This window comes from Equus quagga, chromosome 9, assembly GCF_021613505.1.
Source record: "Equus quagga isolate Etosha38 chromosome 9, UCLA_HA_Equagga_1.0, whole genome shotgun sequence".
In the NCBI taxonomy this organism is placed as follows: Eukaryota; Metazoa; Chordata; class Mammalia; order Perissodactyla; family Equidae; genus Equus; species Equus quagga.
The window spans coordinates 109,828,705-109,854,268 of NC_060275.1; the positions used below are offsets into that span (position 1 = coordinate 109,828,705).

The 25,564-nt window shown below is 39.8% G+C and overlaps 1 protein-coding gene across 6 annotated transcripts in view; it reads left to right on the top strand.

The window, feature by feature from the left end:
• DNAH5 (dynein axonemal heavy chain 5) overlaps positions 1-25,160 on the top strand; it is a 266,364-nt gene extending 241,204 nt beyond the window's left edge. For all 6 annotated transcript variants that reach the window (XM_046670920.1, XM_046670918.1, XM_046670919.1 and 3 more), the window contains 8 exons: positions 2,992-3,211; positions 4,931-5,136; positions 6,020-6,223; positions 8,049-8,264; positions 9,851-10,063; positions 14,757-14,909; positions 15,333-15,564; positions 23,311-25,160. In XM_046670920.1, coding sequence (XP_046526876.1) covers positions 2,992-3,211; positions 4,931-5,136; positions 6,020-6,223; positions 8,049-8,264; positions 9,851-10,063; positions 14,757-14,909; positions 15,333-15,564; positions 23,311-23,462 — 1,596 coding nt within the window. In that variant the 3' untranslated portion in view covers positions 23,463-25,160. The remainder of the gene's footprint in view (positions 1-2,991; positions 3,212-4,930; positions 5,137-6,019; positions 6,224-8,048; positions 8,265-9,850; positions 10,064-14,756; positions 14,910-15,332; positions 15,565-23,310) is intronic.
• The last annotated feature ends 404 nt before the right edge of the window (positions 25,161-25,564 follow it).

The window sequence follows — 25,564 nt, forward strand, 5'->3', positions numbered from 1 at the left end:
CATCTTATTTCCCAACCAGTTTTAATAATGCTAACCCCCACTCCAGATCCCAAACCCTCTGTGGGTTTCACAGCCCCACCCCCTCCGCCAAATACTCCAGCCACTTCAGCTCCGTTCTTGAAATATCCAGCACTCCAGAATCCACAATGCCATGCCTTTCTTGGGTTCCAGAATGCATAATTTGTGCCCTGGAGTCCCCCAGGCCTGGCCCGTGTCCCAGAAGCCAGGAATCTGTGATTACCCTGAAGTGGTGCCAGAGGTTTTAGGAAACCTGACCTGTCACCTTTCAGGTTGGGGCTCCTAGAGCCCTTTGTGGTTTGTAAATTCTACAGCATGGAAAGCATGTCATGCTCAGGCCTGGCCTGGGGGCCTCTAAGGGCTGGAAACCAGGAGGTGTCTCTGTTAGGGACAATTAAAGCTGGAGGTGGGGCATTTTCGTGAACTCAAGTTAATTGAATATAGACGGCCCTCCATTTCAACTCCAGAACTCAGGCTCCAGGAGAGGGCAACTCATGTGTTCACTTTGATCTAGCTTTTTCTGGGGTGTCTGGCTCTGTCTGGAGGATCCCTTCACCTGTGCTCCCTTTTTCCTCCTCACTCTGGCCAAGCAAGGTGGCAGAACCACTTGGCTTCTCATTCCTGCTGGAGAACACGCAGTCTTGGTCTAGATGCCTTTCTGGCCTTGTCTGGACTGGACCTTACTTCTTTCCTGAGTCTGAGCTTTCCCCCGTATTGCAAGACTCCTTCTGTGCCCTCCATGGGATCCCCCTGCTGAGGACAGAACTCACTGCTCCTCATCCCTCCAACCCTCAATGCCTAGCCCAACCTGAAACCTCCGGGTTTTAGGTCCTGGCTGCCAAATCTAGAACCTTCCCACTGTGTGACCTCCTGGTCCCTTTTCTCTGGTCTAGAACTGATTCCACTGTGTTCCAGAACCTGTATATTTGCCTTAGGCTCTTCTATCCCCAAGCTGTTCCCTGCCCTCAGCTTTAGTGAAAGGGAGGGGCCCCCTCCCATGTGCCATGCTGTGTCTGATGCACTTACTGTGCAGTTGGGAGGAAGGAGTGGGATTGCATTGTGTCGAGAGATGGAAAAATACATCTATATTTAAGAATCCCAGGTCTGGTTCAACAGGAGGGATTAGTGGACTTCCATCCCGGCCCCTCCCTCCTCTTTACTTCCTCTGTCCCTCCCTCTGTCTATTACTGTACTTAGAACAAAACCCCTAACATTAATGGGGCACTTATTTAACTTGACTTTAAAATAAATAGTTGTGTAACTGAGAATTACAGTTTCAGGCAACTAGATTAGAAGTTAAATGGAGTATTGTTAGCCTTCGGTTTATTTGCGTTTTCTGTTTAGTAGTTTTATTTCAAGAAAAAAAAAGTCTTTACTATTATTAGCATGCTTATAACTTGTCAGAGGCAATAGTTTTTTAAGAGTTTTGTAAGAAAGATTTGAGACAATATGACAGAATGAGCCAGCTACCCAAGAATAGCAAAATAGATGATCTACTCAGTAAGAAGAACACAAAACATTTAATACAGAATGCGGCAGTACCAGAGAACGGCCTTGGCTGCAGGATTCTGTTGGCGAAGACTGAAGATCAAAGTTCTTACCTATGAAACCTAGCTCGGGACTCGTCTGTGTCCTGGATGCAGGAGAGCAACTAAAGCCTTGTTGCTGTTGTGTTTTATATTTAATTTATTTTGTTTTGAACTTTGGACAGTATCAATTACATTTTTCAAAGGACAAAAATTAGATAATTTATTTATTCAGCAGGGCTCTGTACTTCTGAGGAAAATATAAGGGAATATGTGAAATTCAAAATGATCAGTTTTATCTGTAGGTCTATTAAAGATTTTCGTTATGGCACTTAGTTTCATACAAAGAGAATTAACTCAGGCTGCACGAGTGAAATCTAAATGATCCAAAGTTACAGAGCCAAGAAAAGAATTCAAGATTATGATCTGGATATTGTAGATTTTAGCAAAAATATTCTATAGATTAGATATTGGGTAATTTATTATTGAGTGACTTAAGATTTTGCTTGTGTTGCTTTATAGGAGGAAACGTATGCTTATATAATACTTTATAGGGAAGATACGGCTTGTTGTTTCCTTAGACTCTTGTTCTTAGAGTGGTCATATTCCTCAGAGAGGGTTCTTCCACATTCTAGAGGGTATATACCCTGCTGCCAGTATTCTGGAAACTTAGTGGGAGAAGGGTAGGAATAGGTCTCAAAATTCATAAGGTAAACTTTGTTTTACCTGTTTTCAGTGAGATTCTTATACCCTTAATGTACCGATATCTCTAAACCCTGTCTGTTTTGCCTTCTACAGAAAATCAGCTTTCCATCCTCCGTTAGGGGAGGCAGGAACCTGTTGTGGGTCTGGGTCTTGCGTTAGCCCGTCTTCTTACCCTACCTGCAGGGGGACCTCTTGTCACCTGTTCTTGAGTGTTTTGGGAGTTATGTGTATAAATCAGTTACATCTCACTTTTCCCCAAATGCCACTTGAGAATTCAGTTTTCTTGAGTCCGTTTTAAATGTTATTGTTGTTGTTTTCACCCTCACTGTTTTTGTCCTTAAGAGTTCATGCTTTTAAAAAAGTCCCTTTGCTGTAGTTTTCATGGAGTTTGGTGAGGGAGCTGAGCTAATCAACCATCTTTACTTGAAAGTGTTGTTATCTCATTTTATGTTTCACTTTCAAGTGAAAACTTTTCAAGGAGTTATTTTCATGACTCCTACCATATATTATTGCTACAATTGCTGTGATAGTATACCGAGGGAAAAATACATGAAACAAGAAAAAAATATATCTTATGTCAATTAAACATTATTTTATCCTTAGATTTGACCTAGATTAATTTAAAGAGATTATTGTGTTTTTCTATTAAATTTTAATTACTTAATTTTTAAAGAACATACTAATTGAAATCTCTGGACGAAGCACAAAATAGCCTAATTTCCATTTACTATTGTTGACTTAGGGAGGATGGGCCCTTCTGCAGAACTGCCACCTGGGGCTGGATTTCATGGATGAGCTAATGGATGTAATTGTAGAAACTGAGACTGTCCACAATGCTTTCCGGCTATGGATGACCACCGAGGTTCATAAGCAGTTTCCCATTACACTCCTTCAGATGTCCATTAAATTTGCCAATGAGCCTCCACAGGGCCTCCGAGCAGGACTGAAAAGGACATATGGTGGTGAGTTAAGGAATACTTCCAAGTCTATGGGATTCTTGTACTTAAATTGTTTTCTTAAATAAATTATAAAAACAGAATTAGCTGGGATACAGTTGTAGCACATAGTACTATTATAACATGATGGGAGGGGATAGCCTGCTTGGTCATGCTCCCTGTGGAATATGTTCTGGCAGTGTTAGGGCATCAGAGCTTGGATTTCCCACCTGATATTTTCCCTGTTTTCCCAATATTTCTCTATTTTGGCCTACGTTGTTCTTCACTAGACACCTGCCTTTTTATGTTAACATCTAAAATTGATAATTTGGGCGCCAGCCCTAGTAACCTAGTGGTTAAGTTCAGTGCATTCAGCTTTGGCAGCCCAGGTTTGGTTCCTGGGTGTGGACCTACACCACTCATCAGTGGCCATGCGGTGGCAGCCCACATACAAAATAGAGGAAGATTGGTGACAGAGGTTAGCTTAGGGAGAATCCTCCTTAGCGAAAGAAAGGAAGATTGGCAACAGATGTTAGCTCAGGGTGAATCTTCCTCAGCATAAAAAAATAAAATTGACAATTTTGTCATTTATGGTCTCCGTGCTCCATACCTAAAGTTGGGCAGTAGCCTCTTCCAAGAGAAGAGGCTAAATTAAAATAATGGTCTGCTTTCATTTAGTGAAGCCATATATTAGAATGTTAGCTAAATTAGAAGTCAAACAGTAGCAACAAAACCAGATCAAAACGTCCCTCAAATTACAACCTGAACTGAGATATTCTCCTTGCCTTTGCTTCCTCTGCTTCGTGGCTTCCTGTCTGGGACTCATGGTCATGAAAAGATCATGGACCTCAGAGTCAGAAATCTTGATCCTGGTCCTTCCTGAACAAATGCTTTGTTCTCTTGGGGGCTGGTCAGTCAAGCAACCAGTTTCAATGTTCTCATATGTAAAATAGGGAAACAAAAATCTATCTAGGACAATTGGAATAAATTTTAATAGTGTTTATTTATTTAATCAAATTTTATTCTTTAATAATAAAGTAATGTATTTAATAATAAGAATGAATATAATAATTATTACATATCAATCTGAAAAATCTACAAAGAGATTTATTTTGGAGTTGCTAACAAAACTCAAATTCCTGCCAATCTACAAGGTAATTTGGGGATAAAATAGATGTGGAAGGATAATGGCAGTTAAAAAAATTATCAAATGAAAAGATATATAATAATATATATACAATATAATATATACATGTATAATAATCATAATTATTTGGGGCATATACTCAGGCTGCAATGGGCTTCTATATACACCATATTATTAGTGATGTATATAGAAGCCCATTGTAACCTGAATACATGCCCCAAATAGTAATAATAATTGTATTATATATATAAATATTACATATATTATTATTATTACCATAGTATTATATAGTAGTAGTATTTATTTGTTGCCATCACTCTTCCACTCTATTTTTATCCCCATGTTATCTTGTTAGATTGGCAATAACTTGACCCATCTTAGCCAGCCCTCACCCCCCAAATCTCTTTGCAGAGTTTTCAGAGAGAAAAATGCCCCTGGACACCCAAAAGTTAAATTATAATTGTCATTTGAATTTGAAAAAAATAATTCAAGGTAGGTGAAGTTTAATATCAGGAGTTTACAAAATAATAACATAAAGATAATAGAAAAAAAAGATGTTTGAGAGATGATACAGTTTTCTGTCCAACTAACCATGACAGGTGTGAGCCAAGACTTGCTGGATGTGAGCACCGGGGCCCAGTGGAAGCCCATGCTGTACGCAGTGGCTTTCCTGCACTCCACGGTCCAAGAGAGGCGGAAGTTTGGTCCCCTGGGGTGGAATATCCCCTATGAATTTAATCAAGCTGACTTTAATGCCACTGTGCAGTTCATCCAAAACCACTTAGATGACATGGACGTCAAAAAGGTACTGTTGTGTGCGCTGCTTCGTGCCTCTGGTGATTGTGTGCTTGGGTCTTCAAGCTAACATGACTGCCCAGCTTTGGGGTAAATCCTGTAAGAGTGATGATTTTCTGTGCTTGCAAAGTCATAATCTTTAAGTCATAGCAACTTGGGTCATATTTGCCTCTTGATTTCAGGTAAAAATTGGACAAATTTTGATTGTCTTTTTATTTCCCAAAGTCATGTTGACATTACATATGAGACAACCTGAAAGAGTCTATTGGGGTTTGGGGAGACTGGGAGGGGAAACTTGTTTTTTAAAAAATCCTAAAAAATGAAAATGAGCGTCTAGATTCCTTTTTTTTTTTTTTAAAGATTTTATCTTTTTCCTTTTTCTCCCCAAAGCCCCCCGGTACATAGTTGTATATTCTTTGTTGTGGGTCCTTCTAGTTGTGGCATGTGGGCGCTGCCTCAGCGTGGTTTGATAAGCAGTGCCATGTCCGCGCCCAGGATTCGAACCAATGAAACACTGGGCCGCCTGCAGTGGAGCGCGAACTTAACCACTCAGCCACGGAGCCAACCTCTAGATTCCTTTTGAAATGTGTGCTTTTTAAAGAACTGCCTCAATAGTCTCAAAAAATAAACATGTTTTTCCTTTGAAATTAAAGTATGAATACATATGAAATGCATCAGGGAGTCTACGTTGAGTCATGACCATGAACTCTGAGTACTCTTCGCGTTTACCTCTTTAATTTTCTTTCTGAACTTTTCACATAACTGATGAAGAATGAATAGATGAATGAATGAATGAATTACATTGTTGACAATGAACATAGATGTTACTTGGCAGGGAAAAGGGGTATGAGACAGTAGCCGGTTCCACACAATTATATTATAAACTTTCCCAGGGCGTCTCCTGGACCACCGTCCGCTACATGATCGGAGAGATTCAATATGGAGGCAGAGTCACTGACGACTACGATAAGAGATTATTGAACACATTCGCTAAGGTTTGGTTCAGTGAAAATATGTTTGGACCAGATTTCAGCTTTTATCAAGGATATAGTATTCCCAAATGCAGCACGGTGGATAACTATCTTCACTATATCCAGGTTTGTCAACTTCAGAATTTTATGCATAGGGCCAATATCTGCAGCCATTTGACCTTTCTGGTATTTATTTACACTCCATATACTTCTTTTAAAATAAATTTTAATGGTGATGCACATTGAACCTCCCACCATAGATGCTTTCTTCATATGTTTATATTCACCTAATGATTAAAATGTTTATATTTGTTTTCTGTGTGTTTTGTGTGGGCTCCCTTCCTCCCTTCTTTTTTAGTACCTCAGTGAGGAACATTGGGGAGATGATAGATGGGGCAGATTTAGAACTCGGGAACCTACACAAATCCCCTGGAGCTCTCCACCTGTGAGGCTTCGGCTCCCTGTGATAATAGGACAAAGGCAGCTTCTAGACCCAATCTCTTCTATTTGTCAAAACACTTGCCTTGTCCTGCGACATCTGTTCCTTAATCCTGGCCTAATGGGCAGCATATGAGTATATTCAGGAACCCGCTCTGTGTAAGAGCTTCCTGTAAGACTGGCTTTCTCAACTTCACCACCTTTGGCATTCAGGACGGGATGCTTCCTTGTGGTGGGGGGCTGTCCTGGGTGGAATGGTTAGCAGCGTCCCTGGCCTCTGCCCACTAGATGTCAGTAGCATCCACCACCCAGTTGTGACAACTAAATATGTCTCCAGACATCACCAAATCACCAAAATCACCCCCAATTGAGAAGTGCTGCTCTAAGAAGGGATAAGATTTTGCCAGGAAATTTGGGAAAAGATTTGATTTGTGTTTCAAGGTAACTACATTTCCTGTCTCTATACCTTGAATTCATTAGACCATTAGTTAGCAATCTCTTTTGCCTCTATCTAAGATTTATCTTAGAGTCAACAAAGTAAAGCATAACAGCCCCAAAGGGCTAAATTTATCAGTATATTTAGAGGTTCTGTGATTTATAAATGTAATGAGTTTATCGTATATTACCACCTCTACACTTTTATTAATTCAAATCAACAAATATATGTGTCTTAACGGTACTATGTGTGTCTTTAAATCATTAGCACTAAATAGAAAAATGTCTATGAAGGTATAAATTTAAGTATGCCTGTGCATATATTCATTTCTATACACCTCATTTCACAATGAAGTTGAGATAGCTTGTAAGAAGACATTATATAAAAAAGAATCAAATAAGGGAGTAGAAAGGGGGAAAAATATGAATAAGACAATAATAAAGTTAAGGATACAGTTGACATGAAGAAATATATGTCGAATTGTAGTCAATTTTCTTTTTCTCAAATAGCCGAAGTAGCTTTTTGGCTACTTGTTCTGCTTCTGATTGTCTCTTGCTGTCTGTTTTCGCCTCTGACTTTGTTGCTTTCTCAATATTTCTCTTTTCCTAATCTCTGTCTTTCCCCTGGGAGTGTACAGTTCCCACCTGCAGCCTTATTTGGACTATAATTGTTAAAACTGTCATTTTCTGGTATCTTAACAACATAGTAACCATTGGTTATACAACATTTATTTAAACAACTGGTTTGAGTTCGATTAGATCTTCAGAATACAATATACTGATGCACAGCTCCCTTTCCATGTCATGTATTATAAAACAAGACAGTATTTCCTTGATTAAATTTGCTTGAGGTTCAGACCTTTAAGAGCTATGAAACTGTATAATGTTTCTTGATGTTAATTTTTTTTTTGAGGCAAATTTTGATCCTTCTCTGGAGAAATTATTGGGATGGTAGCCTGACACAAATAAGGCATATGATATAAATGCTTATCCTAATAAAAACGTTTATTTCTTAAGACAATATAATTTAACTGCTTGTGTCGGTAGTCTGTACTCACGCAGGGTGCTTGTCGTTCAGAGCTTGCCCACCTATGACAGCCCTGAGGTGTTCGGGCTACACCCCAATGCTGACATCACCTACCAGAGCAAGTTGGCCAAGGATGTGCTAGACACCATCCTGGGCATCCAACCCAAGGACAGCTCTGGAGGAGGAGACGAGACCCGTGAGGCTGTGGTGGCCCGACTGGCTGATGATATGCTGGAAAAGCTGCCCCCAGACTATGGTCCATTTGAAGTGAGTTGAAATCTTGACAAAATGTCAGCTGTGTGTGTGTCTGTGTGGTTGGGAGGCTGAGGGAGGGCAAAAAAGAATTTTTCTGAAATTCACTTCCTGAAGAATCAGAAAAAGAAGTTTTTGAATCTATAAATGTAATCATTTCAAAATATAAATAATAAAGAAGCCTGATGAGAATGTTAATATTCATAAATAAATTACAGGTGTGTACACTGATGCGTTGGGATTGCTTTTCTAGAACTTCCCTTGAAGTACTTCACATTGTCATTCGTTCAAAGGGAAGTAATGTATTCTTAAAGTACCTGATTATTTTAAAAAATGCTGTGAAATTTAATGCATACCTTAAAATTCAGGCCTTCTCAATTTCAGGGACTCTATATTTATATCATTAACTCTTTGCAGTTTCTTCATCTTATAGGTTTTGAAAATTATTTGACTTTTTAATATGTGAGTAACTTTTAAGCGAAATTTATGACTACGAAAGTTAACTTTTTAGACATTTTAGCAAGTACTGTGAAAAGATTTACCTTGATAACATTTTTAAACCTTTGATAAAAGCAAAAGTAAGTGGCTTACGTTTTTGCTGTAGTCTTAAGAAATGACCTGGACTAACCATCTGATACTTTTGTCACAGGACCACCATGTTTCTTTGTCTGTTGCCCCTTTTCCACCTAATTTTCAAAAGGAAACCTGCAGCCTTTTCTTTCTTTAGCATCCTATTACTTTCCACAAAGAAGGTCATTTCGACTGCTAGGCCTACAGACTGAACTCAAGGACCTATCGCTGAGGGAATTATTTCCCCGGGAAGAAACTCTGCTCACTTGCTTGGAGAAAATCAATACTGTTATCAGCTTTCATAAGCTCCTTTCATTATCATATCAGGAAAGAGGCCATTCTTGTCTAGCAGTGGTTGAAATATTTATGATGCAATTAATATATCTAAAAATATAATAAAAATAATTACATAAATAAATATGGTAAGTAATGGAGTTTAGAAGCGTCTCCCTCCTTTTGCTGAATTTGTCAGTGTTGCCTTAGGATAAAGCAGCTCACCCTACCACAATATCTGCTCCATAGAGGACTCTCAATTAATGCTTGTAGGGTGGAAATGAATGGTCAGATGGCTGGGTAGATGGATGAATGGATGGATGCTTTCATGGAAAAAATAGAAAGCTTTTAGAACAAAGTCTAGTCTTTTGAGGCAGCCAGCAGAATGCTTGTGTATGTACACGTCTGTTTGTGTGTGTCCATGTGTGTGTTTGCAAGTCTCAGATAGGCAGTATGTGAATATTTCCCAGTAAGTGCATTTGCTCCTTGGAAGGCTGTGTGGTTGTGGTTGTGCATTTTACGTTCTTCTGTGAATCAATGGCTGCTGTTCTCTTCCACATGGCATGAATAATTGGCTGGTCATCTAACAGACGTTTTCTTTTTTATTTCTTCTCTGTGTTCTGGCAGTGAAAAAAATTAAAAGCTTATCATTTATGGAATTGTAAAATTTCAGAACTTTTCAAAAGTCCTAGGGAACCAGTTGCGTAAACATTAGTAACTGTCCAATTTTTGACACATGCTGAATGTCTCCACGGCAGGTAAAAGAGAGGCTGCAGAAGATGGGGCCATTCCAGCCGATGAACATTTTTCTCAGGCAGGAGATAGACAGAATGCAGAGGGTACTCACCCTGATCCGAAGCACCCTGACTGAACTGAAACTTGCTATCGATGGCACCATCATCATGAATGAAAATCTACGAGATGCGTTGAATTGCATGTTTGATGCCAGAATTCCTGCTCGGTGGAAAAAAGTACGTGTAAGCCTGCTCTTATGCTGCCGAATCACTTTGTTGTCATGAATAGTTGTAATTGGCAAGTAGAAAGCATCCAAGGATAATTTACTTAAAAATTTTCTTTTGCTTAGGGACTAATCCTCTTATGGCCTTTTATTTTTAGATTTAAGTAGGGAAGGAAATTATTTAGCATTTCCCAGATGTCAGGTGCTCTCGTAGGCAGTTTGCATGCATTATTTCATTTAAATCTTGCATTTTATTGCCCTTATTTTACAAATGAGGAACTTCAGGTTGAGAGAGGTTAAATCTTTTCCCAAATCACACACCCAAGAAGCCCAGGAATCAGAATTTAAACCCAAGCTCTTAGCCTTCAAAGCCCATGGTGTTAGTTTTATAGAAGAGAATGTCCTAGCCACACATACATATCAAAAGTCATACCAAAGAGAAACATTTTTCCTAGCTTTGCCTGTAGATATGTGAGTATGTCTCGAGATAACAAGATAATAATTTAACAGTACGCTTACTGATTACCTGTTGGTAATTGTGCTAAATGACAGATGTGGTTTTAAGAAATAATTTTCTACTTGGAAAAGCAAAATAAATGCCCGAATGTCTTTGTAAGTAGGAAAACTTGTGTATTGGAGGGGATGGAACCTAAATGAGATTCTTTTCTTTGTACTGTATTTAAGTGTGCGTGTGTGGTGTATGCAAGCACATCTGGTGGGGAGACATGAGTGAAAGTGCTCAGATTAATTATGGTGGAGAAAAGGCATGAGGAAAGGGTCGGAGGTGTTGCTATGCTTCTATCCCGTATTTCCTGAGAAATCTGGATCTGCCATTTGCTTCCTTCCATTCCGCCTGACCACAGCCATCACCTGGGGTGACTCTGCACCCACGGCAGGAAGTCAGCAAGTCCTGACCTCACAGCTCTCTCCGAATGTCTCTGCTCTCAAGGTTTTTACTTCTACTCCTCTTTGCAAATGCATATGCTTTCCATACCCGAAGGTTCAGAAGAATGAGGAAACTGGGATAGATGCAGGTAGAGAAATGTCACAGGATTCACCAATTTGCAATCTGGAGTTATGAATGTAAAGTGAACCTGGTCTGCACAGTTGTGCAGTTTCCTCCAGTGGGCCTCAGCTGACTGGGAGCAGGCCTGGGAATGGGGAATGATGGAGGTTGTGTCCTGCTGGGCATTCGCCAGGCAAGTGCAATGGAAGATGCGTTAGTTTTTTGGGGCTGCGGGACAAACTACCACAAGGCTGGGTGGCTTACACAATAGCAGTTTATTGTCTCACAGTTCTGGAGGTGGGAAGTTCAAAATCCAGGTGTCCGCGGGGCTCGCTTGCAAAGACTTCCTGTGACACTAGAGCATGCAAGAGCAGAGCAGAGTGTGTGCAGCCTGCAGGCATCTCTGTCCCCCGCAAAAGGAGAAAGGGGCTAGGTTTCCGAACATGTAGCTCCATCTTTCCTGCTGCTGGTAGGACTTGCCTAAACACTTGCTGCCTCAGAGCTGAGCTAGTGACACACATTTTAGGAGCTTGCTGTGCCGGCAGCACCCTACTTCTGTTTTCCCATGGAGGTCAGATGGGTCCTCGGCTCTACAGTTACTCTGGGACTACCTGATGGAGGCCTCGCATCTGGTGGTGGCTGTACCACCCGGAGCATATGGCCTCTGAAGTCATCACAGTGTGGGGAACAGAGTTGGACAAGGTACTGAGTCTAACTTCCTGAGTCAGAAAGTGACCTGTGTTACTTCTGTTCACAGGCCATGGAACAGAACGAGATCTGTGGACTCAAATGCGTGGGAGGCTGGGAAGTATAGGGGGGCACATGGGATGTTTGATGAGCACAAATTGTCTCTGCAACCCCCCTCCCCCCATCCACACCAGTCAGATAAGTTTCTTTACCTCCTTGGAATGAGGGGAATGAGGGAGTAGAGGAGCCTAGAGTGTTCTGTAAGTGGAGCTCTCTCTCTTTGGAATGAAATGCGGTTGAGGGGAAAATGTGCCCAGCCCAACAGGACAGTGTTTGATGATGACAAGATTTAAAGTGTGAGTGTGGAGGTAGGGGAAATGAATTGGAAGGACATGAGAATCATTAGAAATCGGAAGTCATGAGATAAGAAGGTAGGGTATTCAATGGGTCCACATGGATCCTAGTGTTACCAAGAATGATTAATGAAGGTAAATAAATGAGCTGGACTCTGGAGCCAGAATATATGGGCTCAAATCATGTCTCTGTCACATCCAAGCTGTGCAACCTCAGATAAGCTACTTGTCTCGCTGTGCTTAAATTTCCTCATCTGTAAAGTGGGAGTAGTTATTCCCACTTTATTACATAAGTTGTACAGTTCTTGTGAGGATTAAGTGAGTCGATGAAAGTAAAGTGCTTAGAACAGTGCGTGGCATATCCCAGTCTTATGTAAGTTCTTGCTATTATTATTATTAAAACCACACACCTCCAATACCCCCCTCCCCACCGTTTCTACCACCACCATCTCCACTACCACCACGACTTCCATCACTACCACCTCCATCACCATTACCACTACCACTACCACCACCATCACCGTCTCTACCCCCTCACCTCCACAATCACCACTTTTACCACCACCACCTCTATCACTACCACCAGCGTCATCACACCACTGTCATCACCACCACCACCACCATTTATACCGTCACCATCACCATCTTCATCATCCTCATGATTCTTTTGGGGATGGAGTGGAAGAGTGAAGCAGGAGCCAAATTCCTTGATAAATAGGAGGGAGTGACCAGTAAGTGATAGACATAAGAAGGGATGAGGATGGTGTGTCCAGATGGCATGAGACGCAAAGGAAGACAATGACGGGAAATGCTGACCTGACAATAACAGAAACAGTAAAGATACTTACTTCTTTCCTGGTCCTGAGGCCTATGAAACTAGAGTGCAGTAAATGGTAGCCTACATTTGAGAAGGATGCAGAGGAAGCAGTCTTTCCTGGGTCAGGTTGGGGGAATTGATTTCAGTTCAGAGAGGAACTGAGGGGAATGTTCAGGGAAGAGGTGAAGGATCTAGAGGAGTTTGCTGATCATAGCACTGAAGATCCTGACGGTACAGTGGAAAGACTTGAGAGGGTGGGAGGGTTGGGGATTGGGTCATACTGGGGGATGAACAGGAAGGGCAGCATTTAGAGATAAGATTGGATCATGGGATGACAGGAGGCTTGGCCTTTTGGAGGTTATTCTGGTAAATGGGAAGGTGAGACGTGATGGAGTTAGAACAGGTGGTCTCCTAGAAGATGCTCATTTAGTGCTGAGCCTCTGATATCTCATCCAGGAATTCAGATTCCAAGGCAGTGGGTCCTGCAGGCAGCCTGTAAGTACCTAGGGTGTGCTCTTTCTGTTGTCTTCTCCATCTTATTTGATGACACCACCATCCATCCTTCTAGTCACACAGCTTAGAAGCTCCGAATCAGCTTTGACCAGATACCTTCCTTTCCTTCTTACCTTCAATAAATTCATTGCCAAGGTCAGAGAGTTTCTTATCTGAATTGCCTCTCTTCATTGCCAGTGACAGAGGGAGAACCCCCCTGGTCAGGGGCCTTTGTTGGTTCATTCACCACTAAACCAGCTCACCCGGCTCTGCCCACACCTGGGAGGCTTTGGAACAGGGGTCCATGCCAGGAGGCGCCCTCTCATTAACGGTTCCCTGTGCCCTCCGATCGAAGGGAGTATAAACACATCTCTTTTAGTTAACACGTCTATAAAGACAGGATAGAATGAGTTGCATAATTTTTAAGTTATGATCTTTTTATACAGAGTTTTATTTTACTCAACTTATTATTGGTCTTTGAAATCTCAGTGTCTCTTGAAAAATAGGCACATTAATTCTTAAGATATTTGAAATTCAAGTGTTATATCTACCCAGGTTGATCACTACATTTGTTCATACATAAAATATTGCAATTACAGTAAAATGTCATAAAATGTGATTTGGAGATACCTACCAGGGTGGCTGCTGATAACATTAATGGCGGATCCATGCCAATTGTAATAATAGAAGTTCCACACGTGAATTCAGGCAGAATATTACAAGCAATAAAGGCAATTGATTTGTTGATGATAAAGAGCCTGTGTATCCATTTCTGTGCCTTCATCAGAGAAAATAAAAGTGCATTCTAAGTGACAGAAACTTCAAAAAATAACTGTTATTTGCCTCATTAAAAATGATAAGTGGAGAAAGGCTTTTACGATTTATCATCCACAGAGTATATTTTTAAGGTGTTGATGAGGCCATGAGCACATTTATGTAAATAGAAATCTTGTTTTATAGTGTATCTATTGAAAATGTAACCTAAGGAAAAATAGTTGGAACCTGTTAAATTTAATTCAATTAGTTGTTTTAATTGCTTTGTAGCAGAGTTGCTAATGAATATATTCGTACATGGAAGGTGATTCTGTTGACATCAGGCATCTTGAATGGCATACTGAGCTTTGAATTGATCTTGTATTCATGTGATGATTAGCCCATTCTATCTTAATATCATTAAGGAGGAAGAATAATTTGAAAACTTAAATGTCAGAACCCAGGGGAAATTCATATCTTAGGGACTTTCAAAATCTAAAAGTAAAATAGATCTCTCATCATTTTTTTCTGTGAACATAGCAGTTACACAAAAGAACTAAACCTGTGCTAATTAACTGCTTTAATGTATGCATTTCAGGTGTCCTGGGTGTCAAGTACGTTGGGTTTCTGGTTTACTGAACTTATAGAAAGAAACTGCCAGTTCACCTCTTGGGTTTTCAATGGCCGACCCCACTGCTTCTGGATGACAGGCTTTTTTAACCCCCAAGGATTTTTAACTGCAATGCGACAGGTAAGCACTCTGGTTTGCACCTGTTGTTGTATTATAATTTTCCTCTATGACATTTTCTTCTTTCATTATAGCTTTAAAGGATAGAGTAAGACAGAGAATGACTGACTCTTTTTGGCACCAGCAGTAGCCTTGTCCTGAACATAAATCCAGCAACTTGTTCTCAGGCCACTAGCTTGAGTTTCAAAACATTTATTTGTTATTTTTATATTTGATTTTATATTACATTTCTTTTTAAAGCACAAGTGGTTAAATTAGGACATGGGTATTGTCTATGAGAGAATATTTTTAACTCTGTAAATACTATTCTACTTCTTTTGAATTAGGGTAATTTGAGGTACACTGTCGTCACTATTATACTCTTTATATTAAGACAAACTTTTAATTGCTGATTTCATCCTTTGCTTTTGATCTTGACCTGAGAAGGAAATAACTCGGGCCAACAAAGGCTGGGCTCTGGACAATATGGTGCTTTGCAACGAAGTGACCAAGTGGATGAAGGACGACATTTCTGCCCCTCCCTCGGAGGGTGTCTACGTCTACGGCTTATATCTCGAAGGTGCTGGCTGGGACAAGAGGAACGTGAAACTTATTGAGTCCAAACCCAAAGTGCTCTTTGAGTTGATGCCTGTCATAAGGATTTATGCAGAGAACAATAGTAAGTTGTCTTGTGCATTCAGGGATGGTTGGTGTTATCAAGTTGGATGACATTATAAACACAAATCTCACTATTTTGTTATCATGTAAGAAGGATTTTACTATTTTATCAACTAGTTTCACATTTACACCTGTGTTTATTGAGTACTTATTGACCACTACACACTTTCTTGATGCTTTTGTGAGGCAATGGTTCTAGATAGTTCTTGCCTGTCTAATAAAGCAGATAAAATATATATGGATACTCACGAAATGTTAGCTGATGAGATAAGAAACAAGTATTTGGAATACTTAGTAAGTGGTGGGAAAGGCAGGTGAGTAAGGGTGGGATGAAGTGGTCAGGGGCTCAGTGTCAGGAGCAGTTATGCCTGGACTGGACTTGGAAGGACTAATGTGATGTGGTGGGTCAAGAGGTGAAAAGAAGCAGGACCGCACAGGGCTCCCCTGGAGGCAGTGGCTCCACCAGACTGGAGCTTTAAGCCAGGTTATGAAATCCAGATTGAATTCAGGGATGTTTGGCTTCATCTGGTGGCTAATGGTAAAATGCTGGCTTCATATTTCAGCCTATAAATGTCATAACACTTCTATGAAGCACACATGTATTCTGCTTTGACAAAATTGTCAAAACTGGTTGACAAGTCTAAAAATACCTAAACTGTTTTCCGGGTTGGTTTGATGTTTTCTGGAGACTTCGGTTGCATTTCACTCAGCAATAACCACCTTTCAGCACATGAGGAAATTCTCTGTTCATTTTTTAAAAATTTATTTTATTTTTTAAATATAAGTTATGTATACGTAAGGTGTACAACATGATGATTTGATATATATATATATATATATAGTGAAATGATTCCTGTAAGCCATAAATTCTAGGGGTAGCCATGATAGTAGATTTCAAGAAAGTACTGATTTTACGACAGAAGCACCGAAGATTTTTCTTTAAACAAGGGATAAAGTAATCTCTCTTTAAAAGATACTTTAGATAAGTTTTACATTTGGAAACACAGGTCAAAGGAAGAGAGTTTATAAACTATGAATATTTATTTTCTAAGCAAATATTTGCTGGATGCCTAATATATACCAAGCAAGACCTTAGGTGCAAGGGATGCAGAAATAATTATGAACCAGATCATGCCCATGAGGAACTCACATTCTATTGAGGGATTCTGATGAGCAACTAATAATTAAAATGCAATTTGATACATGTTGTCCTAAAGATACAGTCAGGATGCTCAGGGAGCCTGAAGGAGAACAGAGGTAGGCCTGGGACGTTAGAGGAGATTGCTTCTGAGGTGTGCTTTGGAGGACAAGAATGAATGTGATAGGGAGCTAGAGTTAGACTTTTCTTGGCCGTGGGAAAGAGCATGAGTTCACTCAGTCATTCAGTGAATATTTATCTGGTATTGACCTCACACTACTCTAGTGCGGGGGATGCAACAGTGAAAAAAACCCAGGCAGAATCCCCATTCTTGTGGAACTCAGTCTCAAAGAGGGAAGGGTAGCTGAAAAAGAAGCAAAAAATATAGTCGATCCTTGTTATTCATAGATTCTGTATTTATGAATTCGCCCATACTCTAAAATTTATTTCTAGCCCCAAATTCAATGCTCGTGGCACTTTCACGGTCATTTGCAGACATGCCCGAAGCAGTGAAAATTTGTCACCTAATGTGCACGTTCCAGGCTGAGGTTGACTAAGGTGACACTCTGCCTCCTTGTTTCAGCTCTCACACTGTGAACAGCTGTCTTTTTTGTGGTTTCTTTAGTGCTGCGTTTTTCACACTTTTGTACTTTTCTCTATTTAAAATGGCCCCCAAGGGCAGTGCTGAAGAGCTGTTGGTGTTCCTAAGCATAAGAAGGCTGTGTGTGATGGGCCTTATAGAGAAAATGCGTGTGTTAGATACGCCTCATTCAGGCATGAGTTATGGTGCCGTTGGCCTTGAGTTCAGTGTTAATGAAGCAACAATGTATGTGAAAAGCTGTCTTCAAACAGAAATATAAAACAAGATTATGCATCAATGGGCTGACAATGTTGTGACTAGAGGCTTGCAGGAAGCTAACCCCTCAGAGCAATGGTCCAGTGGTCGCTAACTCGGTGTTCATAGAGACTTTGCATACATAAGCCCCATGGATAATGAGAATCACTGTAAACAAACATACTGATTTCAGATAGTTCTTACTTCTATAAAGAAAACACACACATGATATGCTAGGGAGTGAGATAATTTAGGGGTTTGAGGAAGGCCTTGTTGAGGAGAGAGCATTGCACTGAGATTTGAGTGACAGAAAGTGGCTGTGCTAATATCCGGGGGCAAAGGCAATTGTGCCAAGGCATGAGGTAGCAATGGATATGCTGTGTCTGAGGAACAGAAGGAAGGTGTATGAAGGAAGAGGAGCCTATGGAGAGAGCTGGACATCAGAAAAGATACGTGAAGGTGCTCAGCACAGTTCTTGGCACGTGGAGTTGCTCAGTATGTCCTAGTTGAATCTGCAAGAATGAATGTGTCTTCCTGGGCTTAGGCAGGAATGCTGCCTGGGGCTTTCTATTTATTGGTTCTTAGGATGGTGTGCACTGCTGGGGTAGGAATTATTTTATAGAAATAATAATCAAATGTTCTTTTAGGCAAAAATAATATTTTAGAAATTTTGCTTTCTTGCATTATTGCATCTAGTCAAAATGTTGTAGAAATGTTTTCCTTGTAAAGGAAAAGAAAAATCGTTCTCACATTGAGTTAGGTGTTATTTTTTTATTTCCTGTAACTAAGCTGTAAAAATCCACTGCAATGTGACACAGAATATCTCAGCGTGGCAGTAATAAAGTAATAATTTTATAATACAGGCAATTCTTTGTTATTTAAGAATAGATTTCTGTAGAGAACTGTGCTTACCCTGCTGGGCATTAGTCAGTGATGATGCTCATTAGCTGCAGGTAAGGGAGGAAATAAAATAAGCAAAGGAAAAAGTGACTAATTTCAAGGTAGTTAAAACAAAAGAAAAGAAAAACTTTAGTTCTTTATTCTCCTTTTGGTTTCAATAGAAGTTGGTTGAAGCTTGTTTTATTAATTCACTTTGTTGTTAGAGGTGTTTTCTTAGTGATGAAAAGCTAACACTTCATCCCTCTTTTCATGCTGTAAATCTAATTTTCATTCAATTTTGATAACTGAATAGGGCTCTAATTGAGATAAAGAGGGGTAGCACTGTGAATGACCAAGGACACTCCAAAAGTACGGTGTTTTAAAATTAGAATTCGTATAATGAATTGTTTTTATATTAACATGAAAGGCAATTTTCAGTTTAAATAATTCATTATTGAATTTACCTAGAGGACTGGTTTATTTGTTTGCAAAAACAAGCCAAAGATTTATTTTAACTCTAAAAATTGACTGATATATCCCTGGATGTTTATTTTATTCATGTTTCTTGTTGGGACGTTGTGGGAAAGTCACCCAAATAGTACTAAATTCACGGAGAAGATGAAGCCGCCCACACCAACCCTAGATGCTCTGTTCTCAAGGGAAGTTGAAAAGACACGGATACAGGAAAGATCTGTCTCTTCACAGATTTGATGTGTAGACAGAGTGAAGCTTCTCGGTGAACTTCAGTGCTGTAGCTGATGTGATGGGAAAACAGTGATGAAAACGTTTGGGGAGCAAAGCAAGACTTATATGTCCCTCTGGTCACTAAGTAGGGTGGGACGGATCTCAGGGTCCCTGCAGCTAATGAGGATATTTCCTGCTAGGGAAAAAGTGTTTCTAAGAACATCCCATGACCCACCCTGATCCAGCCTTGCAGATGAGGGGCTGAGGGTTGGAAGAGCCCCACTGGTGACCAGGCAATGGAGACCTTACGCCTGAGCCCCACAGCATTTAACCCACTTCCAGTGTGTAAACCTGGAACTCTGTTAAAGTTATGGGCAACATGAGTCTGGGGAATTTGTTTTAGTAAAAAGGTAAGTGTATGTGTGTATGTGCATGTGTCTATGTGTGTGTGTGTGTGTGTGTGTGTGTGTATTTAGAGAGAGAGAGAGAGAAAAGAGAAATCTAACACATCTTGGGCATCTATTGCATCCAGACATTGTACTATGCCGGGCATTCACATATATTAACCTATTTAATCTTAACAACTGCTCTGTAAGATATATCATGCCTATTTTGCAGATGGGCAAAATTAAGGTTTAGAGACATTATGTAATTTGCCTATCATTCCTAGCTACGAAATCACATTTGTCTGTTGTGGGATGAATGCGAACCTCTGGGAATTCCTGTGGTTAGTGTTTTACTTAAGACTATGCATTTAGGGAGTCTCTGTGGTGTTTGGGATGATGCTTGAAAATAAAGCCTAAATTGAAAATGAGGACAGCTCCCTTGGATTTTGAAGTTGTGAATTTCCTTTTCTTAAATGCATCTGCACTATGCAGATGAGTGTGCTCACTCCCTATGTTCTCCCTCTCTCCATGCTGCAGGCTCAAGGTGGTCATCCGCCGCTCCCCCCACTGCCCTATGGGGGGCCACATGTTCTCAGGCAAAAGACAGTGAACCAGGAGCCTGGATATTTGAGTTACTGTCTGGGCTTTACCACCCTAGTAATTAGTCATGTGGCTTTGGAGGAGTCTCAAGTATGCCACAAGTTGAAGTCAGATATTCAGTGAGCTCCAGTTCATTTTCACATATTCCTGCAAAGACGTAGAGGCACAGAGCATAGTGTGTCCCGACTATTGCTGAAATGAAGAGCATAGGCTCAGGATCCATTCTGGCCGGGTTCGCTTCTTATCACCTACAGCTTTGTAACCTTGGACGAGTAACTTACCTCTTTAGGTTCCAGTTTTTTTGTCTGTAAAATGGATTTAATAGTGGTACCCATCTCATAGGGTTGTTGAGAAATTAAACTGACAATGTCCAGCATGTAGTTAGCATACAATAAATCATTTTGTTATTATTTCTATTATTATGTGTAAAACACATGCTTGTTGAAGGATCAAAAGAATTATCATATGTAAGAGTGCACTCTCTAATGATTTAAATGTCATTAGCAAAAGAGAGGTTAAATAAAGGAATGACTTAAAGGTTATATAGGGAATCTCTATGTAGTTTGGTTATTCCGTATATTGGAAGGAATATATGATGTAATGATAGACTAACTTTTGGATGAAAAATGTAGGCTTGAAAGGGAAGTTACGTGGAAAATGAAATTCCCTCAAGATGTTTTATTAAAACCTTTAGGATCCTAAAGCATATAGTTCAGCAATTTATACAACCTCTTCTCTCTGCTCCTCCTTCTACCTACCTAGCATGTTTATTTTTGCCTTCAAAGTTATTTGTCTGACTAGGGGTAATGGTTTCCAATCATCTGATAATGTGGCTCTTTAGCATCTGTCAGCGCTTTCACTATGAAATTATATTTTCAGTGGCTTCTGATCCTGCTGCAGAAGCTTGCTGCATGCTGTGACTTGGCATGGGCACCTTCAGTTCTGGAGCAATTAAAAATAAATAAAATTGGGTAAATATTTCAGAGAATTGTTTTTCACCAGCTTATTGAAAAGAATGCTATTTTTTTTCCAATTCTATTTTTCTTTTGGGATTAAAATCCAAGCTGTCAAATGCTTCCCAAGGTGTAATTATTATAGTTATCATTTGGTTCAAATGTAAGACTCCAATCTTCAAGATTTATAAAGACGTTGTTAGCCAAATTTGCACCAAGAAGAACAATTAGTTATATATTTGTTACATGTTTACAGATCCTAGGATTAAAGCGTTTAAATATATCAGTTAGTATAGTTAATATGAGTTGGACTCCATGAATTCACGGTCCTTCACTTACTTAATCAGATTTTTTTGGTATATTTGCCTAATTATTATTACTAATGATATTCTCATAGTAACAATAAAAAAATAACATCTAGACCTAGAAATTAGGTGTAACATTAGTTTAGACAATTTCTAATGATTAATTTCATGGGATTAAGCAAACACATAGTTTTAAAGTATGGTAGAATATCTGTGTCTTCGTTTTAGAATGGGCCTCTCAACCTTGGTATTATTGACGTTTGGTCCAGATGCCTCTTTGCTGTGAGGGGCTGTCCTGTGCATTGTAGGATGTTAGCAGCATCCCTGGCCTCCACCCACTAGGTGCTGGTAGCACCCCCACAGATGTGATAACCAAAAATATCTCCAAATATTGACAAATGTCCCCTAGGAATAAATGGTTTTTGGTTAAGAATCACTGCTTTAGAATATTCATTTTATGTTGAAACGTATGGATAATTTTATCATATTCAAATGTTTAATTTATTCCAATAAAATTTCTTAAATTTCTAGTGGAGGTATAAAGACACAGGGTAAGCACGCTGAAACTTTTATTGGGTCAAAAATGAGAGTTAAACTTATGATAGCGCCTTGCTTTTGTAATTTGCTAGAAAAGCTAAGTTGCGGAGCACGTTAGCTTGGGGAAATGAAGTTAGTAAGTTTGAGATATCAACATTGCGTGGACAAAGTTACTGTTTCTGTGTTTCAGTTGCCGTGTTCGTAAGACTAACTCACCAAGGCAAAGTTATCCTCTTAGTTAAGTGTGTTTTTGTCTCAGTAGTTATGTGAGGATCAATTATAATACTGGCCTTCTGGAGGAGAACAAGCATGGTGCAGACACTACTTTGGTCCTAAAAGAATTTATAATCTGGAAGAAAAGAGGAAACGGTACACTGCTTTCTGAGACGATGTTATGAGATGTGCAGATAAACTGCTATGGGCAGAGTGGATTTAACAAGAAGCTGATGAAGCTTGAAGTTCAGGGTTGCTCAATTCAGAGGCTCTTTGCAAAGCCTAAATTTGTATTTGTAAATTTTTACTCTTTTTCTTGAAGACCGCCTCTCTGCCGCCCCCCCCCCCCCCCCCCCCCCCCCCCACATTCTATAAGGGTAAGGCCCCACAAGACCTGGATCTGTCCCTGATTGTGGGATTTCCAAGGCTGGAGAGAAAATGAGCCTTTGGTTAGGAATGGATGCGTTAGAGAGGATATTTGAAGGACAGACATACACCTGTTGTCTTTTGTTGCATATGTGGTTTTGAAGAGTCCATCTATTCATCTACTCCAGGAAGGTAGATTAAATCTCAGGGAGCTCAACTGTGCCATGGCTCTCTGCTTCCCAGGTGTTTTTATTCCTCTACACATGGAGAACTCACAACACCGGGGAGGAGCGAGGAACATCCTCTGTCCTGTGATTTCAAATGTGGTTTGGACTGTGGTACAGGGAGTTGAAGACAGGATTTTGAAATAATAATAATAGTGAAATAATGCTCACTGGTGCTGGATGTCTGATTAAAAGTGACAGGTGCCTTGTGCCAAAGGCAAGCTATGAGGGAAAAATGTGGAGAGCGTGCGCATAGGATTTGGTGGGGAAGTACAGGAGAAAAGGTGGAGGGGGAATGTTGAATTGACATGTGGAGAGGACAGGGAGGAAGCAATGGAAGGTTCATGGTCATGTCATGTGGGCAGAGGTTACTGTCAAGGACATGGGACAGAGGCCAGTGAGGCAAACCTGAGGACCTCTCGGTGTCTTGTCACATCCATTGGAAACCTGTGATAGTATCTGCTTCACACATCGGGATTGACTGACTTCAGGAAGAATTTCCCTCATTCTACCAAAGCCACCTCTCTTTGGAATGACTTTCAGAATGCACAGATTTGGCTCTAAACTCTGCTTGGGCTGCTTAAAGTAGAAATTCAACAATTTTTTTCTTTCATGAATTTTTTGTAGGTTTAAAAGATCCTCGGTTTTACTCCTGCCCCATCTACAAGAAACCAGTTCGAACGGACTTGAACTACATCGCGGCTGTGGACCTCAGGACGGTCCAGGCCCCTGAACACTGGGTGCTCCGCGGGGTTGCCCTTCTCTGTGATGTCAAGTAACATGGGGCACGTCCCCCACCCAACGCTTGGGAAAATGCAGGATCCGAGTGATCATAACCTTTAGTCTTCTACGAGTGCTGGACAATGTGCCAATCAGGTTGATGGTGAATTAATGAACCGCATAGGTTTTCCCTACTCCTTAGATAGTTGCTTAATTACAGTTAGCCTCTTTCGTCATTAATGACCAATCAGTGTGTATTTTGAAGTTACTTGGTGATTTAAAAGTAAAATTTACAACTTCCTAATGAGGTGTGGCCCTCAAATCCACGGTAATACATATTCTTCTTCTCCACTCTAAAGACTGACTGGGTTAAGCAGATATTTCCCTCGAAGGGCTTATTCTTCTGTTAATGAGGTTCTGGTGACAGCCCAGTTCTCTAAGGTGACATGGCAAGTTTGTGCTGATTTTGCTTCTGTTGCCTTTTGCATTTAGGTCAGGTGAAGAGATTTATGTTTGTAGCTCAAGCAGCCAATTAAAAAGACCTTTTAAAAATGGACAGAAATAGAAGAATGGGTTAAGAATGGGTGAATAGTTGAATAGACAATTCACATAAACCTATAGAATAAATGTGTAGAATAATGTTCAACCCCATTGATAATTAATACTGAGATACTGATATCTGTTTAAAAAAAATAAAGCTAAAAATGAATTGTGGTGAGGTCTTCATGAAAGTGATACACTCACAGATTCCTAGAGCAGTGTAAATTGACCCCATTTTTTGGTGAAATAAATAACTAAGCACAGAAACAGCTGTAAATACACTTTGACCCTTATTTTCTCTCCTGGAAATCTATACCAAGGAAAGCATTTAAAAGACTGAAAAAATCATATATAAAAATGTATTTAATAGCAGAAAAAAAGGAAATGCCTTAAATGTTCACTAATAAGCCTATGTTTAAGGAAATTAGGAGATATTAGGCAGCATGAAAAACAATCTTGACGATTTCATGACATGGAAATGGTAAGTGCATACTAGTACGTGAAAGATATAGTTAAAATAGCCACTACACTGTGATTATAACAGTAAAATGTATTTGCATGTGGATAAAGATTAGAAGGTAACACGGGAAAGTAACAGATGTGACAGTGTGGCAACAGTGTCAGTTGACTTGAAAAAATGTAATGATTGGAAGAAAAAAACAGGGAAAGGATAAAAGTCTTAGATGGTGTGTGAGGACTTCACATTGGCTTTTATTAATTGAGAAAATACTCTCTAAGGAGCTTTTCATATGTTTTTATTTTAAATTCTGATTATAAATTATAAATTGCTTCATCTATAACCTATTGACTAGAAAGCTTGCTGAATATTAAATTCGAATTGTGGCTTACAAACGTTTGGTTAGCTTTAGATCTGCATAACTTCATGTTTCTGGTGATGAAGGGTTTTCCAGGGAGAGAAGGGTACTAGGAGAGACGTGTGGGTCCCTCTTACTAGGCTCTGCTCTGTGACAAGTATCATTTTATGCTAGTTATGATGAGAGTTAGGCTTGAGTAGTTCATGTGACTCTTATTAACCATCTTGGACGATGTTGTTTTCATTTGAGCAGCTTCTTTTGGTCTCTATTAATATATCAGTTAATTGGTATGGATTTCTCTGTAAAAAATTTTCTGTGATTTGTATGTAGAACAATCATTTTATCTTGAAGAACAAAAAATGAAAATATAAAAATGTGAATTAATAAAAAGTTGTTAACGAATGTCTGAATTGTAATTGCTGTTTATTAGCAAGGGGGTGTCATTGAGTATCCAGAAATATCAATATAAGAGTATCCAGCTTCAAAACTGGATTTTGGGGAGCCGGCCTGGTGCTGTAGTGGTTAAGTTTGTGTGCTCTGCTTTGGCGGCCCAGTATTCACCAGTTCGGATCCTGGGCATGGACCTACACACTGCTTATGCAGCCATGCTGTGGTGGCACCCACAAAGGAGAACTAGAAGGACTCACAGCTAGGATGTACGACTATGCACTGGGGCTTTGGGGAGAAAAAAAACAACTGGATTTTTTTAATCAAATAACTTAAAAATATATAATTAATATAATTTTTGAGATATACCCTGTTGGTTTATGTGCACGATTCCTGGAGACCAAAATAGAAAAGGATAC